The sequence below is a fragment of the Cyprinus carpio genome, chromosome A22, assembly GCF_018340385.1.
Source record: "Cyprinus carpio isolate SPL01 chromosome A22, ASM1834038v1, whole genome shotgun sequence".
Taxonomy (NCBI): domain Eukaryota; kingdom Metazoa; phylum Chordata; class Actinopteri; order Cypriniformes; family Cyprinidae; genus Cyprinus; species Cyprinus carpio.
The window spans coordinates 19,024,423-19,037,911 of record NC_056593.1 but is presented as its reverse complement, the minus strand read 5'-3'; the positions used below and the strand labels follow the sequence as shown (position 1 = coordinate 19,037,911).

General features: G+C 38.9%; 1 protein-coding gene across 3 annotated transcripts in view; it reads left to right on the top strand.

The window, feature by feature from the left end:
- LOC109047323 (aminoacylase-1-like) overlaps positions 1 to 10,761 on the top strand; it is a 90,716-nt gene extending 79,955 nt beyond the window's left edge. For 2 of the 3 annotated variants that reach the window (XM_042712180.1, XM_042712179.1), the window contains exons 8-9: positions 177 to 350; positions 10,467 to 10,760. In XM_042712180.1, the coding sequence (XP_042568114.1) occupies positions 177 to 350; positions 10,467 to 10,644 (352 nt within the window). In that variant the 3' untranslated portion in view covers positions 10,645 to 10,760. Of the gene's footprint in view, positions 1 to 176; positions 351 to 10,466 lie in introns of all 3 variants that reach the window. The other variant, XM_042712177.1, reaches the window with a different exon arrangement.
- Positions 10,762 to 13,489: the final 2,728 nt, after the last annotated feature.

Below are 13,489 nucleotides of genomic sequence, written 5' to 3'. Positions count from 1 at the left end.
AGCTTTTGTTTGCGTGGTGGGTTAAAATCTTTATATTACTGATCCTACTGTGTAAAGCAGAGCTCATACAAACACACACAATAAGGCTGTTTTTTTCTCCATGTCACAGAAACAGACTCTTAACCTGAAGCTTAGACACAATCTCAGAGATCATTCTTCTTCTTCACTCTCTGCAGGCTGAGTTACTGCAGTATTGGAGAGAAAGACTGTTCTGCTCTGATATCAGGTCTGAGATCAAACCCCTCACACCTGAGAGAACTGAATCTGAGCTGTAATAAACTGGGAAATTCAGGAGTGAAGCCACTCTCTGCTCTACTGGAGGATCCACACTGTAAACTGCAGAAACTACAGTGAGTATTATCATGTTATTGAATAATAATTTATAACTTCATCTTAAAGGGATTTTTTTTTTTACCTGAAATCACAATTTTATCATCTAGGGCTGGGTGATATGACAGTGTGTATATATATATATATATATATATATATATATATATATATATATATATATATATATATATATATATAGGTCAGGTCCTTCTCAAAGAATTAGCATATTGTGAAAAAGTTCATTATTTTCCATAATGTAATGATAAAAATTAAACTTTCATATATTTTAGATTCATTGCACACCAACTGAAATATTTCAGGTCTTTTATTGTTTTAATACTGATGATTTTTGCATATAGCTCATGAAAACCCAAAATTCCTATCTCAAAAAATTAGCATATTTCATCCGACCAATAAAAGAAAAGTGTTTTTAATACAAAAAAAGTCAACCTTCAAATAATTATGTTCAGTTATGCACTCAATTCTTGGTCGGGAATCCTTTTGCAGAAATGACTGCTTCAATGCGGCGTGGCATGGAGGCAATCAGCCTGTGGCACTGCTGAGGTGTTATTGAGGCCCAGGATGCTTCGATAGCGGCCTTAAGCTCATCCAGAGTGTTGGGTCTTGCGTCTCTTAACTTTCTCTTCACAATATCCCACAGATTCTCTATGGGGTTCAGGTCAGGAGAGTTGGCAGGCCAATTGAGCACAGTAATACCATGGTCAGTAAACCATTTACCAGTGGTTTTGGCACTGTGAGCAGGTGCCAGGTCGTGCTGAAAAACGAAATCTTCATCTCCATAAAGCTTTTCAGTAGATGGAAGCATGAAGTGCTCCAAAATCTCCTGATAGCTAGCTGCATTGACCCTGCCCTTGATAAAACACAGTGGACCAACACCAGCAGCTGACATGGCACCCCAGACCATCACTGACTGTGGGTACTTGACACTGGACTTCAGGCATTTTGGCATTTCCTTCTCCCCAGTCTTCCTCCAGACTCTGGCACCTTGATTTCCGAATGACATGCAAAATTTGCTTTCATCCGAAAAAAAGTACTTTGGACCACTGAGCAACAGTCCAGTGCTGCTTCTCTGTAGCCCAGGTCAGGCGCTTCTGCCGCTGTTTCTGGTTCAAAAGCACACGCCTGTGCACGGTGGATCTGGATGTTTCTACTCCAGACTCAGTCCACTGCTTCCCAAGGTCTGGAATCGGTCCTTCTCCACAATATTCCTCAGTGTCCGGTCACCTCTTCTCGTTGTGCAGCGTTTTTTGCCACACTTTTTCCTTCCCACAGACTTCCCACTGAGGTGCCTTGATACAGCACTCTGGGAACAGCCTATTCGTTCAGAAATTTCTTTCTGTCTCTTACCCTCTCGCTTGAGGGTGTCAATGATGGCCTTCTGGACAGCAGTCAGGTCGGTAGTCTTACCCATGATTGCGGTTTTGAGTAATGAACCAGGCTGGGAGTTTCCTATTACATATGTGACAGATCACTTGATGGAGAATGAAACTCTGAAGCGCTCAGTCAGTGTGTTCGGCAAGTGAAAATATATCTATGCTAAACTTATACTTAGCCTCCAACTCACACACTGGCGAGTAAAATCTGAGAATTTATTAGCCATTGGCTAATATTAGACATCATTTAGTCGCCTAAAGTGAAGATTTAGTCGCATATGCAAGTGATTTACTTGCAATGTAAAGGGGAGAATGTGTTCTCTCACACTTTAACTGCTTCTATTCTTGAACACTTAATGATTATCTAATCAAAATAAAAGAGCAGCAATGAGTCTAGGAGAACTCATGCACACTCAAGCAGTGGTCTAAAACAGTTTATTTGATCACCAAACGGACACAAGTTTAATTCAAGAATGAACAATGAGGCATAGATAAGTTTGAAGTTCAGTGTTTAAAAAATGGAGTAAACTGAAAGAATGATCTATATTATAGCTCTATAAAAAGCATACAGACTTTATTAGAGCCACAGAAAGACAAATATTTTAAATGAAAATGCTCAATATACAATTCATTATGTACATTAACAACGATTTGGGGCAAATATAATGTCATTTAATGGAAAACTACATGAATGGCCCTCTGTGGCACGGCAGGATTTTCTGTTAGCTGCATTTAAATCCGGGTCTGAAGTTTCTCACTCTATTCAGTGTGCAGCATCACTGTCTAAACAAATAGCACATGCTGTCAGTGATTTCAACCACTAGAGGCCACTCTCGCACTGTATAATGAAAACAGACCCCACTCAGCTGCTCCAGCAATGGACACAACCTGGAAAACTATCACCATGGATTTTTGCAGATAACCGATTGTTCCACCAATCAACTATCAGTGCCGATTAATCGGCAAAACCAATACATCGGTCGACCTCTAGTCGAGATGAAGAGGTTTTCGCAGGGGATTTTTCTCTGGGGCTCATCTAGTTGACATGGTCTCCACTAACATTCAGGGTTGTAGAGGTCGTCTGATCCATCAACTGGTCTGCAGTTAGCATCTAACCAGAAGTGCAAATAACAGAGTATATAAAATAATTATAGAATGTGTGTATATACATTAAGCTTTATGACTTTATGAGAAAGGCAGAGACCAGCTCAATGCAAATGACTGTACATACAACATGTTGCAAAGAAAGTATAAACAGAAGATGCATTGTACAGTGAGTATAAAAAGATGGTGCATTTTACGGTTAGGGACGTAAATAGCATAAGTTTATATATGGCCAATGACCATAACAGTGCAAATGGCATCTGGAGGTAGAAATGTGCAAGAAATGTGCAAAAAAAAATCAGAAATGTGCAAAAACGGAATAATAAGAACATTGTAAGTGAGGATTGCAGACAGGTTATGGTTCAGTTTTTTTTATCTTAAGGTGGTCCATCCAGGATGTAGTGTTCAACGCCTGAGATTGGAGTTCAGTAGGCTGTCCACTGAGGGAAAAAAACTGTTCCTGAGTCTGCTGGTGCGACAGCGAAGACTCCCATAATTGTCCCCAGTGTTGAATATACACTGCTCAGTGTTCATGTGTTTCCATACCATGGAGTGTTAAGTAGCACTGTAGCAGTGTTGGAGTTAAGAAGATAATTTTGTGATGATTGACCATTAATTTTGAACACCTGCTGTTAACAAGCAGAAACAGCAAAGGAAAGAGAAACACAAGAACTATAACTTTTTTTCAGGCACAGACGAAGATGAAATCAACTGATTTAAAAGACATTAAATCTCTCAAGATCTCAGCAGAGGAGAATTAAACAACTCCACAAACAGCAGCAGCAGCAGCTTTGCTCATTACTAACCAGACTGACTTTTCATTTATTTTTTTCCAACGTCTACAGAAGCTCTTACTGAGAATTAATAATATTTAGACATTGATGTTTTACTGTTTTGTTAAAAATTACCATCAATGAGATCAGTATTTCCTTTTTTTGGGCTCTTGACCCTTTATGTAGTGCTGGTGAGATGAAGCTTTATGAAGCATTTAAGCTTTTCATCCAAGTGGTTCACAGAAGGGTTTATTTTTTGAGGCTTCATTTGTTCACAATACTACCTGGTGGCCGAAGAGTGTAAAACAAGCAGATACATTGCAGATGACCTGATGTGATCTATGATACACTGTTTTGTGCCAGTTAAGGCCTAGAAATAACAGTAATGGGGAAAAAGAAAATTCCACATAATTTATTCATATGAATGTGTATTTTATAATAATTGTATAACATAATACAACGTAATTGTGTAATAAACGTATTGGCTTGAAATGAATAGGGATATCAAATGTGTGTAAATCAAGTCTTTGCTCATAATGGGCAGGAGGGCCAATATTATTAGTCTAAAACTGGAAAGTGCCTGAGTTTAATAGGGCAGAGGACTGCGAAATGTACAAGATTCGAACCGCTTCCTGAACCAGTCTTACCAAGTGAGGCTTCGGACGTCATAAATGATGTCATTGCTCTAAAGCGACACAAGCCTCGATACGTGCTTCACTTAAAGCTGCCCTGATTTCTCAACACGCTTCGAAGCCTCGACACAGAACGTAACATTACTACCTTAATGTTTTCACATTAGCTTTTTATCTGGCTCCTGAGACCACGGTATGTTTGTAAAAACACATTTAATGCATTTAATACATTTAATACAGTCATCCCTTTAAGGAATGAAATGTAAATGGTCAAATATGTAGCGGATCAGCTCAAATGGGGAATATTAATAACTAAATCATAACTAGTTATAATAAATTATAAATATTTTGAAGATCCGCTGTAAGTATTTACTTGACATCTCAGTGTCAACTGTCTGTCGATTCTAAGAATGTTACTTTCCTGTTTAAGGAAAACAACTTTCTTACTGTACAATACTACTCAGAGCATGTAGCTAAAATCTGCAAGATTAGGGCCTGCTGTTATGAACAAACAATAAACAACCTCAAGTGTGATACAAGTAAGACTTTATTAACTACATAAACACTTAAACTAGTCTAACATACGCACACACATGCATACAATTGGGCATAGGAAAAAGGGTTAAAGATGAAGCAGTAAAGAGAAGAGAAATAAAACCATGAAGCTATCATACAATTTGATATTCAGCAGATCTACAGCCTGGAGGAAACATCAGTTTCCTAGTGTGCCTTTGGTTGCTATGGAACCAGAGGCCTGTTCTACTTTTTTGAGGTGTTAGTTGCATTTCGGGGGAAGGGTCCATAGACCTTTTGGTTAGATGAGGGGGCGTTAGATATTATTTGTTAAATATAACAAATAGTTGTGTGTCTGATTGGTCCAAATGCTACATAATTCCCCCCTTTCGAACGTTGTTGTCTGTCCAATAGACAACAGCGAGTGGCGTTAAAGTTGCAGAACAATCAGACACACACCTGCCACTCATGGCTGGGAGACAGTGATGGGGTATTGGTGCCTCCATGAGTGGTTGTGGTGCTTTCAGGCAGTGAGCTGTGGTGATGTAGGCTGTAGCAAGGTGCGGGTCCTCGAGCTTGTGCAGCAGGTGTCGAGGCAGTGTCACCTGTCGAGGAGGGCAGCAGGTGGTTGTTAGCCCTCTGTTTTGCTCGAACGTCACTAGAAATCATTAGAAATGTTTGCAGTGTCGCATTGCTCTTGTGGTGGCACCGACTTGAGCTTGCCTGAGTTGGGTTGGTACCGGTTTTGCTGTTGGGCATGTGGGCCCATTCCTTCATCCCAGGTTTACTGCGAGCTCCGAAGAAAGCTCGTCAAAGTCTGTGGTAGTAATCATGAGAATTCCTTTATGATGGCTCGTTTAAGCTGCTGGTAGTCCGATTGGATGTGTCCTGGCTGTCGAGCCAGGAAGCGTCACACTTCTGGACTAGAGGCGATCCAGAGCAGATAGTCTATTTTGGTGTTTCACACTGGTCCGAGACTGCAGGCAAAAAGTCAGTCTCACTTAAGTGAGCGTGGACATTATGTTCTCCTGCAAGTTCTGGTGTGAATGCAGGGATGTTTCTGGCCATTCGGTTGAGGTCTTTGAGTGTTATTCCATGTGCTGTTTCAGGGCTCACCTGAATAAATCCCTTTCCTTCTGCAGCGGCAGATGTGTAAAGGAAGTTGACATGTGAAATGTCAAACAGAAGGCTTTGGCTCCCCCCTTCGTATCTATGTACAGGGGTGAGGGGATTTGAACTGCTGGCTGTGTGACATGCAGAAGGGTGCCTTTTATCTGAGTCCATGCACAGTCTGTAGGACTGTTTCAATTCTCTCTGAACCATGTCAAGCTCCTCGTTAATGTTGCATAATTGCTGAGTCAGAGTTTGAACATAATTGCTCTGGGTGCATGCAGATGGCCTTCCTAGGCCTTAGCTCTGGTGTCTTTCTCGTTAAGTTCCACATAAACTGTTTTTAACAGTGACTTTGTGAGAAACAGTTCTCTTTCCAAGTCCTGCCTGATGGCTTTTTCCAGCTGCGCTTGGTGTCCAGCAGCTGTTAAAGCCTCCTGATGACTGGTGATTTCCTTCAGTTGCGTCATTCTGTAAGAATCTTTGCATTCGTTTTGTGCCTTCTCTCGTTGAGCAGGTGTCGGTTCCCTGTAGAACTCTTTGACTTGCAAGTTCAGTTCATTTACCTCCTGTCTGAGGCCCGTGAGGCTGTGGGCCAAGGAGAGGATGATGCTGGTCTGATCCTGGTGGTTCAGGCTAGGTGTCAGGTGTCCACTTGTGTCGCAGTCTCGCTGTTCCTTTATCTGCCGTTGCAGGTCGTTGGCTGCTTTGGGCTGAAGGATGTCCATCACAGTGCCCTGCTGGGTTTCCAGGTGGTCCTGTTGAGCTGACAGGACTGGATGTCTGTGGAATGTCTGCAACATATTGGCACACTTGTGGGAACACCAGAGATAGAGAGAGGCAGAAGGCAAATGCAAGTACGTACAGAGGTGTAAAGCTATCTGTATGCGTAACGGCTGCATAGGCCGTGTAAGGTGTGAATAGCTGGTGAGGGTCAGCTAGTGAGGTGTAGGGTGCTATGTTTTTGTGTTCGTGAACACAAAGAGAGAGTTTGAGTAACTTTGTTTGTTGGGGCTGTAAGCAGGGGTCATCTAATGACCGGCCTATACATGTGGTCAAACTATTACTCAAAGCACTGATGGTTCATAGGTATCAAATAAAACCCTAGGGAGAATTCAGAAATAAAAAAAAGAAAAAAAAAGAACTTCCCTCATTAATTATAATAAATTAGAAAATACTAATAAGCATCACTCACTTTCATAAACAAACCTAGGGAGACTAACAGGGACACATCAAACACATCAAGGTAAATAAACAGTAACAACAGGAAGTGTTTCTAGTCTGCTTGGGGGCCTGGTGTAAGGAGGTTAATTGTACCTTATGTAATAGCCTTGTGCTGAGAAGTAAAGAGGAGTAGAGACAGGAATAAGGCTACTAATAACCTGTACGGCTCATTAAGGATACGACAGTTGCTAGAACTGCTCTAATCCTATATACCGAGAAAAAAAGGTAAAGGTACAATGAAAATGTCCTAATAGCTTTAGGAAACTATAATGAAATAATAAAAATAAACAAATTGATTTAATTTAACCCTCTGGAGTCGATTAACGCGTATACGATCTCAGATTTAATTAAAATCAACTTATCTGAATCTGTACATTCAAGCTTAAAAATAAATGAATGAAATTAAATTAAAGAGAGGGAGAATAAAGTCAAAATAAAAATAACACAAATAAAACCAACATATGTCAGGAGGGGCCAACCTGAATCTAAAAAGAAGGTGATAGCACAAACAGAAAGTAAAACCGAGAGAGAGAGAGAGAGAGAGAGAGTATGGAGTGGCTACACTTTACACTCACATGTATCTTAAGTGTCAGTCGGATGCTACAGTTAAAAGTTTAGGTAAAGGGCTTAGTTTAAATGCCTGTGCGGCTGCTAAGAGAGACCACTCAGTTGTTTGTTTACACAAAGGTCTGTGATGTGTAAAAATAACATAACACAAATAAAAACCACATATGTCACTCAGTTGTTTGTTTACACAAAGGTCTGTGATGTGTATGCTTTTAACAGACCAAACCAAAATAACAACATATCAAATCCCAGCATAACAATGCTTTTATCAGGTCGAACCGGAAGAGCCTGCTAGCACCTCCCGGGGTCAGACATTGCTAAGAGACCAATGCAAGCTTACAACATGTGCAAGTGGAGCAGAACATGCGCTGCTTTAAACATGCATGTGAAACTCATGAGGTGTATAACAGTCAGATGACGTTTCGCATAAAACTTCATTCACAAATTAAAACAGCACATCCACTTCACAGACAATGGCAAATTACTAGTTAGCTAAAACAGAATTACACCATTACATCGGTATTTAGTTGAATCACTTCAATGACTACAATGATACGCGATGGTTACAGGAAGGCCTAAATTTAGTGAGATGAGGAACATCGCTCAAATCACTATTAAAAGTAAATATACTGCAGCAAGATTTCTTTGTCGCCCAGTTTAATATCCCTGCCAATGGGGTTTCTTCACCACACAGATTAATTAATGCCGCTAATCTGAGATTTCTTCGTCAGATTTAAGATTTATGAATTTAAAAAAGTGGGTGTTTCTTCGCCCAATAACAGATTAATTTATTCTGGTACCATTTATATGGGCTGCTAATCTGAGATTTCTTTGTCAGATAAGTCTTACTCTCTACTAGAACAGAAATTACGATTTATATGCTAAAATAATGTTAGTTTCTTATCGTACGATTTAAATACATTATAGCACTGACAACTTTCTACTGCTCATAGGAAGGCACATACAAGCTATAGTTTATCTGAGATTAGCAGAAGCTGGTAAGACATTAATACAATTTATGAAACACACACACAAGTTTGATACTAAGTCCACTTGCAAATAATGTTTAAAAGATTGCCACCTTTCTCCACCATTTCTGTAGCGAATCAGCTCAAATGGGGAATATGAATAATAAATCATAACTAGTTATAATAAAATATAAATATTTAGAAGATCCGCTGTAAGTATTTACTTGACATCTCAGTGTTAACTGTATGTCGATTCTAAGAACATCACTTTCTGTTAAAGGGAAACAACTTTCTTACTGTACAGTACAATACTACTCAGAGCATGTAGCTAAAATCTGCATGATTAGGGACTACAGTTAAGAACAAACAATGAACAACCTCAAGTGTGATACAAGTAAGACTTTATTAACTACTTAAACACTTAAACTAGTCTAACATACACACACACACACACACACACACACACACACACACACACACATGCATACAGTGGGCATAGGAAAAAGGGTTAAAGATGAAGCAGTAAAGAGAAGAGAAATAAAACCATGAAGCTATCATACAATTTGATATTCAGCAGATCTACAGCCTGGATGAAACATCAGTTTCTTCAGTTCAAACACAGCTTTGTAAAGGGTGCAAATGATACTTAATGTATCAATTAATAAGACTGAGTTTGATACTTGCATGTCTCGCCTGTTTGAAAGAGAGTCCTGATGCACTTTGGGGCTCCAGTAGGTTGGCTGAAGTTAGGTGATGAGAAAGAACCATTTTGAGTCTGAGGATCTCTGGTGAATGGAGAGTCAAGGCCGAAAGCCTGGCACAAACTTAAGGGTTGCAGAAGAGTTTCTAGCTCACATCCTCATTTTCTTTCCATCCTTATCCACCGGATCTAACAGAACCGTAGACAGCCTGAGCTACTGTATGTGTTGGGGCCCACCGGGCATGCCTTCACCAGCTCAGGCTCTCCACACGGACACTGAAGACTTAACAGAAGAAGAAGAACCGAGGCAGAGCGGAACTGTGAGTCTTTTAAAATCTGAGATGATTCACACCTCTCAGGACTGACTTGTCCAATGAAAAAGGCTGAAATTCCAAGTTGGAGGTTGGAAATAATGAAGAGTTGTACGACCCTTTGTGTGAAAGCATGGTAATTTGCATATGTAACTGCATCAGAAGTTGATATACAAATTAGTAAAGATTCTTAGAACACTAATATGTTACATAGGTATCAACACATAATATACACTCTTGTTTAGATCGTCTGAAGACAATTCATAGATACTAAACGTGGTAAGATTACATAAATGAGTGGTTAATGCATAAAACAGTCAAATTCAACAGACAATATACAAAAAGAGCAATAATATACACAATGACCTGAAGGATGTGTGTGTTCGTTCAAATAGAGGTTTTTGTTATGAACTTATTAGAGAAGAGTCCCTTTTTATGGGCATTATGTGTCTGTTTTTGAGAGACTTGAGTTAAGAGTTGCTTTACCGCATTCCTTTGAGCCATAAAACTAGTGTTATCAGATAGTGTGCCTTTGGTTGCTTTGGAACCAGAGGCCTGTTCTGCCTTTTTTGAGGTGTTAGTTGCATTTTGGGGGAAGGAACCATAGACCTTTTTGTTAGATGAGGGGGTGTTAGATATTATTTGTTAAATATATCAAATAGTTCAAGGCAAATGTGTTAGTATAGACACATAAAGACCACTGGAAAAATCTAAGTATATAAGTATAAGCTAAAATGAAACGTAGAGATTTTTTTTTTCTCTCCATGTCACAGAAACAGACTCTCACCTTAAAGCTTTAACACAATCTCAGAGATAATTCATGTTCTTCACTCTCTGCAGGCTGTGGGACTGCAGTATTGAAGAGGAAGGCTGTGCTGCTCTGATTTCAGCTCTGACATCAAACCCCTCACACTTGAGAGAACTAAATCTGAGCTGTAATAAACCAGGAGACTCAGGAGTGAAGCTGCTCTCAGCTCTACAGGAGGATCCACGCTGTAAACTTCAGAAACTACAGTGAGTCTCATCAAATCTCCATAACTACAAGGTTTAGAGTAAAAACTATTGTTACACAAATGTGTTTTCTGTAGCGGTGATTCTGTTTGTCTCCTTTCTTATCCTCAAAACAAAACAAACAATAAATAAATAACTAAGATTTAATTGGCATCATATTTACACATTCTGATAGAGCCTTTTTTCAAAACCGGTACTTTATTGCTTTTTAATAATAACTCAAAGAGTTAAAGTTAATGAGATAATTAAGTGACTAATTAAACGATGATTGTGCATTAGTGATGAACACCTGTTGTTACTGAGAATTCCAGAGGATCAGATGCTGATGTTTTATTGGTTAAAATGATGCCACCATCATGGAGATCAGTGCATGCTTTTGTTGGGCTCTTGACCCTTGTCTTCCTGTGTGAGATCTGTCTCTGTAGCAGTGCATGTGATGTAAAGCAAAGAAGATATATTAGCTGTTTTTATGTGATGAGATAGTCATCATGAGCTGGTCCGATTACAAATAAATAACTTTTATTTATATATTTGGGTTTTGCATAATCCTGGGAAACCACAGCATGCAAACATAGTTCTGGTCTAATAGTTACAGTGAATTAATTTGAAATCTATGTAATGCATATAAAAACTCCAGTTCCATTTAGACACACAAAGACATCAAAAACCAGTATATGAATCTCAACAATGGTTACAATCAACAAAATGTTTCATGCTGCAATGCATGCTGAGTAACACCATAGTAAAAACTCCCATCATGCACTGCAGTATGAAAAATGATTGTCACCACTGTTGAGGATCATATGATAAGTGTTCATGTCTAAAAGCCTGAGTAGATACAGTTTAGGTGGAGGTGGAGCGGAACTGTGAGCCTTTTGAAATCTGAGACTATTCACGCCCTTCAGGATTGACTTATCCAATGAGAAAAGCTGAAATTGCAAGTGGGAGGTTGGAAATGATGAAGAGTTGTACGACCCTTTGTGTGAAAGCATGGTAATTTGCATATGTAACTAGATCAGAAGTAGTGGTGGAAATTATGATTCTTTCAAGAGATTCGTTCATTTTCAGTTCGTTCACCAAAATGATTCGTTCAGATTCGTTCACTGATTCATTCAGTGACCATTTCTTCATATTACACAAAATACGCCAGCAGGTGGCGAAAAAGAGTGTCTTATGTGTTGTCTTAAGGCAACGAACGAATTCACTTGTTACAAAAACTGATTTGGCTTTATTAAAATGTGTGCATAATCGCATTCAATAAATAAAGTCTGAAGTTGTTCAGATGAACAAAGCATGAGGTTTTCTTGCATAATTAAAATTTTAATTGTTTGGTCAGACAGTTCATATATTATATATATTCACATTCATAAATCGGGGATTAAACGTGGAGTTATGTTCTGTATGCTAAATATGAAAACAAGCGTATGTGCACAGTACATATAACTGCACTTTGCTTTTTGCGAGATTGACAGATGGCCGACTGACCCGGTTTACTCTCATTTATTTCGTTCACGAACGAGATAAGCTATGTACCAGTTCATTTCATTCAGGAACGAGATGTATCAATTCATTAAACTCGTTCACGAACGACATGTACCAGTTCAGTCATTTCATTCATGAACGAGACGTACCAAATCATTCAACTCGTTCACGAACGATAAGATCTCTCGATTTCGTTCAGACTCATATGAAACTCGTTCAGTGAAGGGCGTAGTAGTTCACTACATTCAACAAATCACATGCTTAGTCACATCTCATACTCGAAGGCTATTGGCTCGAGGTTGAGTAACTCTTTGACAGGATGAAACAGTTCACAGAGCTACGGTTCACCGAGCTGCGCATGCGCTGCTAATAGCGCCGCGCTGCTGTGGAGGGAGGAATTTCAGTGAACGAGAAATATGAGTCAGTGGATTACATGAACGAGAACGAGTCGTTCACCTAAAAGATTCGTTCAAAAAGAACGATTCGTTCACGAACGACACATCACTAATCAGAAGTTGATATATAAATTAGTAAAGATTCTTAGAACACTAATATGTTACATAGGTATCAACACATAATATACACTCTTGTTTAGATCGTCTGAAGACAAATTCATAGATACTAAACATGGGAAGATTACATATAAGTAAGATTACATGAACGAGTGGTTCATGCATAAAAGTCAAATTCAACAGACAATATACAAGAAGAGCAATAATATACACAATGACCTGAAGGATATGTGTGTTCATTCAAATAGAGGTTTTCTTATGAACTTATTAGAGAAGGGCCCTTTTTATGGGCATTATGTGTCTGTTTTTGAAAGACTTGAGTTAAGAGTTGCATTGCCACATTCCTTTGAGCCATAAAACTAGTGTTATCAGATAGTGTGCCTTTGGTTGCTATGGAACCAGAGGCCTGTTCTGCCTTTTTTGAGGTGTTAGTTGCATTTTGGGGGAAGGGACCATAGACCTTTTTGTTAGATGAGGGGGTGTTAGATATTATTTGTTAAATATATCAAATAGTTGTGTGTCTGATTGGTCCAAATGCTGCAAATACAAAGATTATATTGAATGTGCTCAAGGCAAATGTGTTAGTATATACACATAAAGACCACTGGAAAAAATCTAAGTATATAAGTGTAAGCTAAAATGAAACGTACAGATAAATAATTATAAAAATTACAGATTAACACACACAAGGTTGTTCTCTTTTTTTCAATATCAAAGCATTTGTTTAGTGGGACTTTTTTATTATTATTATTTCAGTTCAATAATAGTGGCACATCAGTCAGTAACCCAACAAGAGAGACCACTTCATGATGTTCATTTATTATGAGATATTATCAGAAAGAGTAAACTCACCTGCAA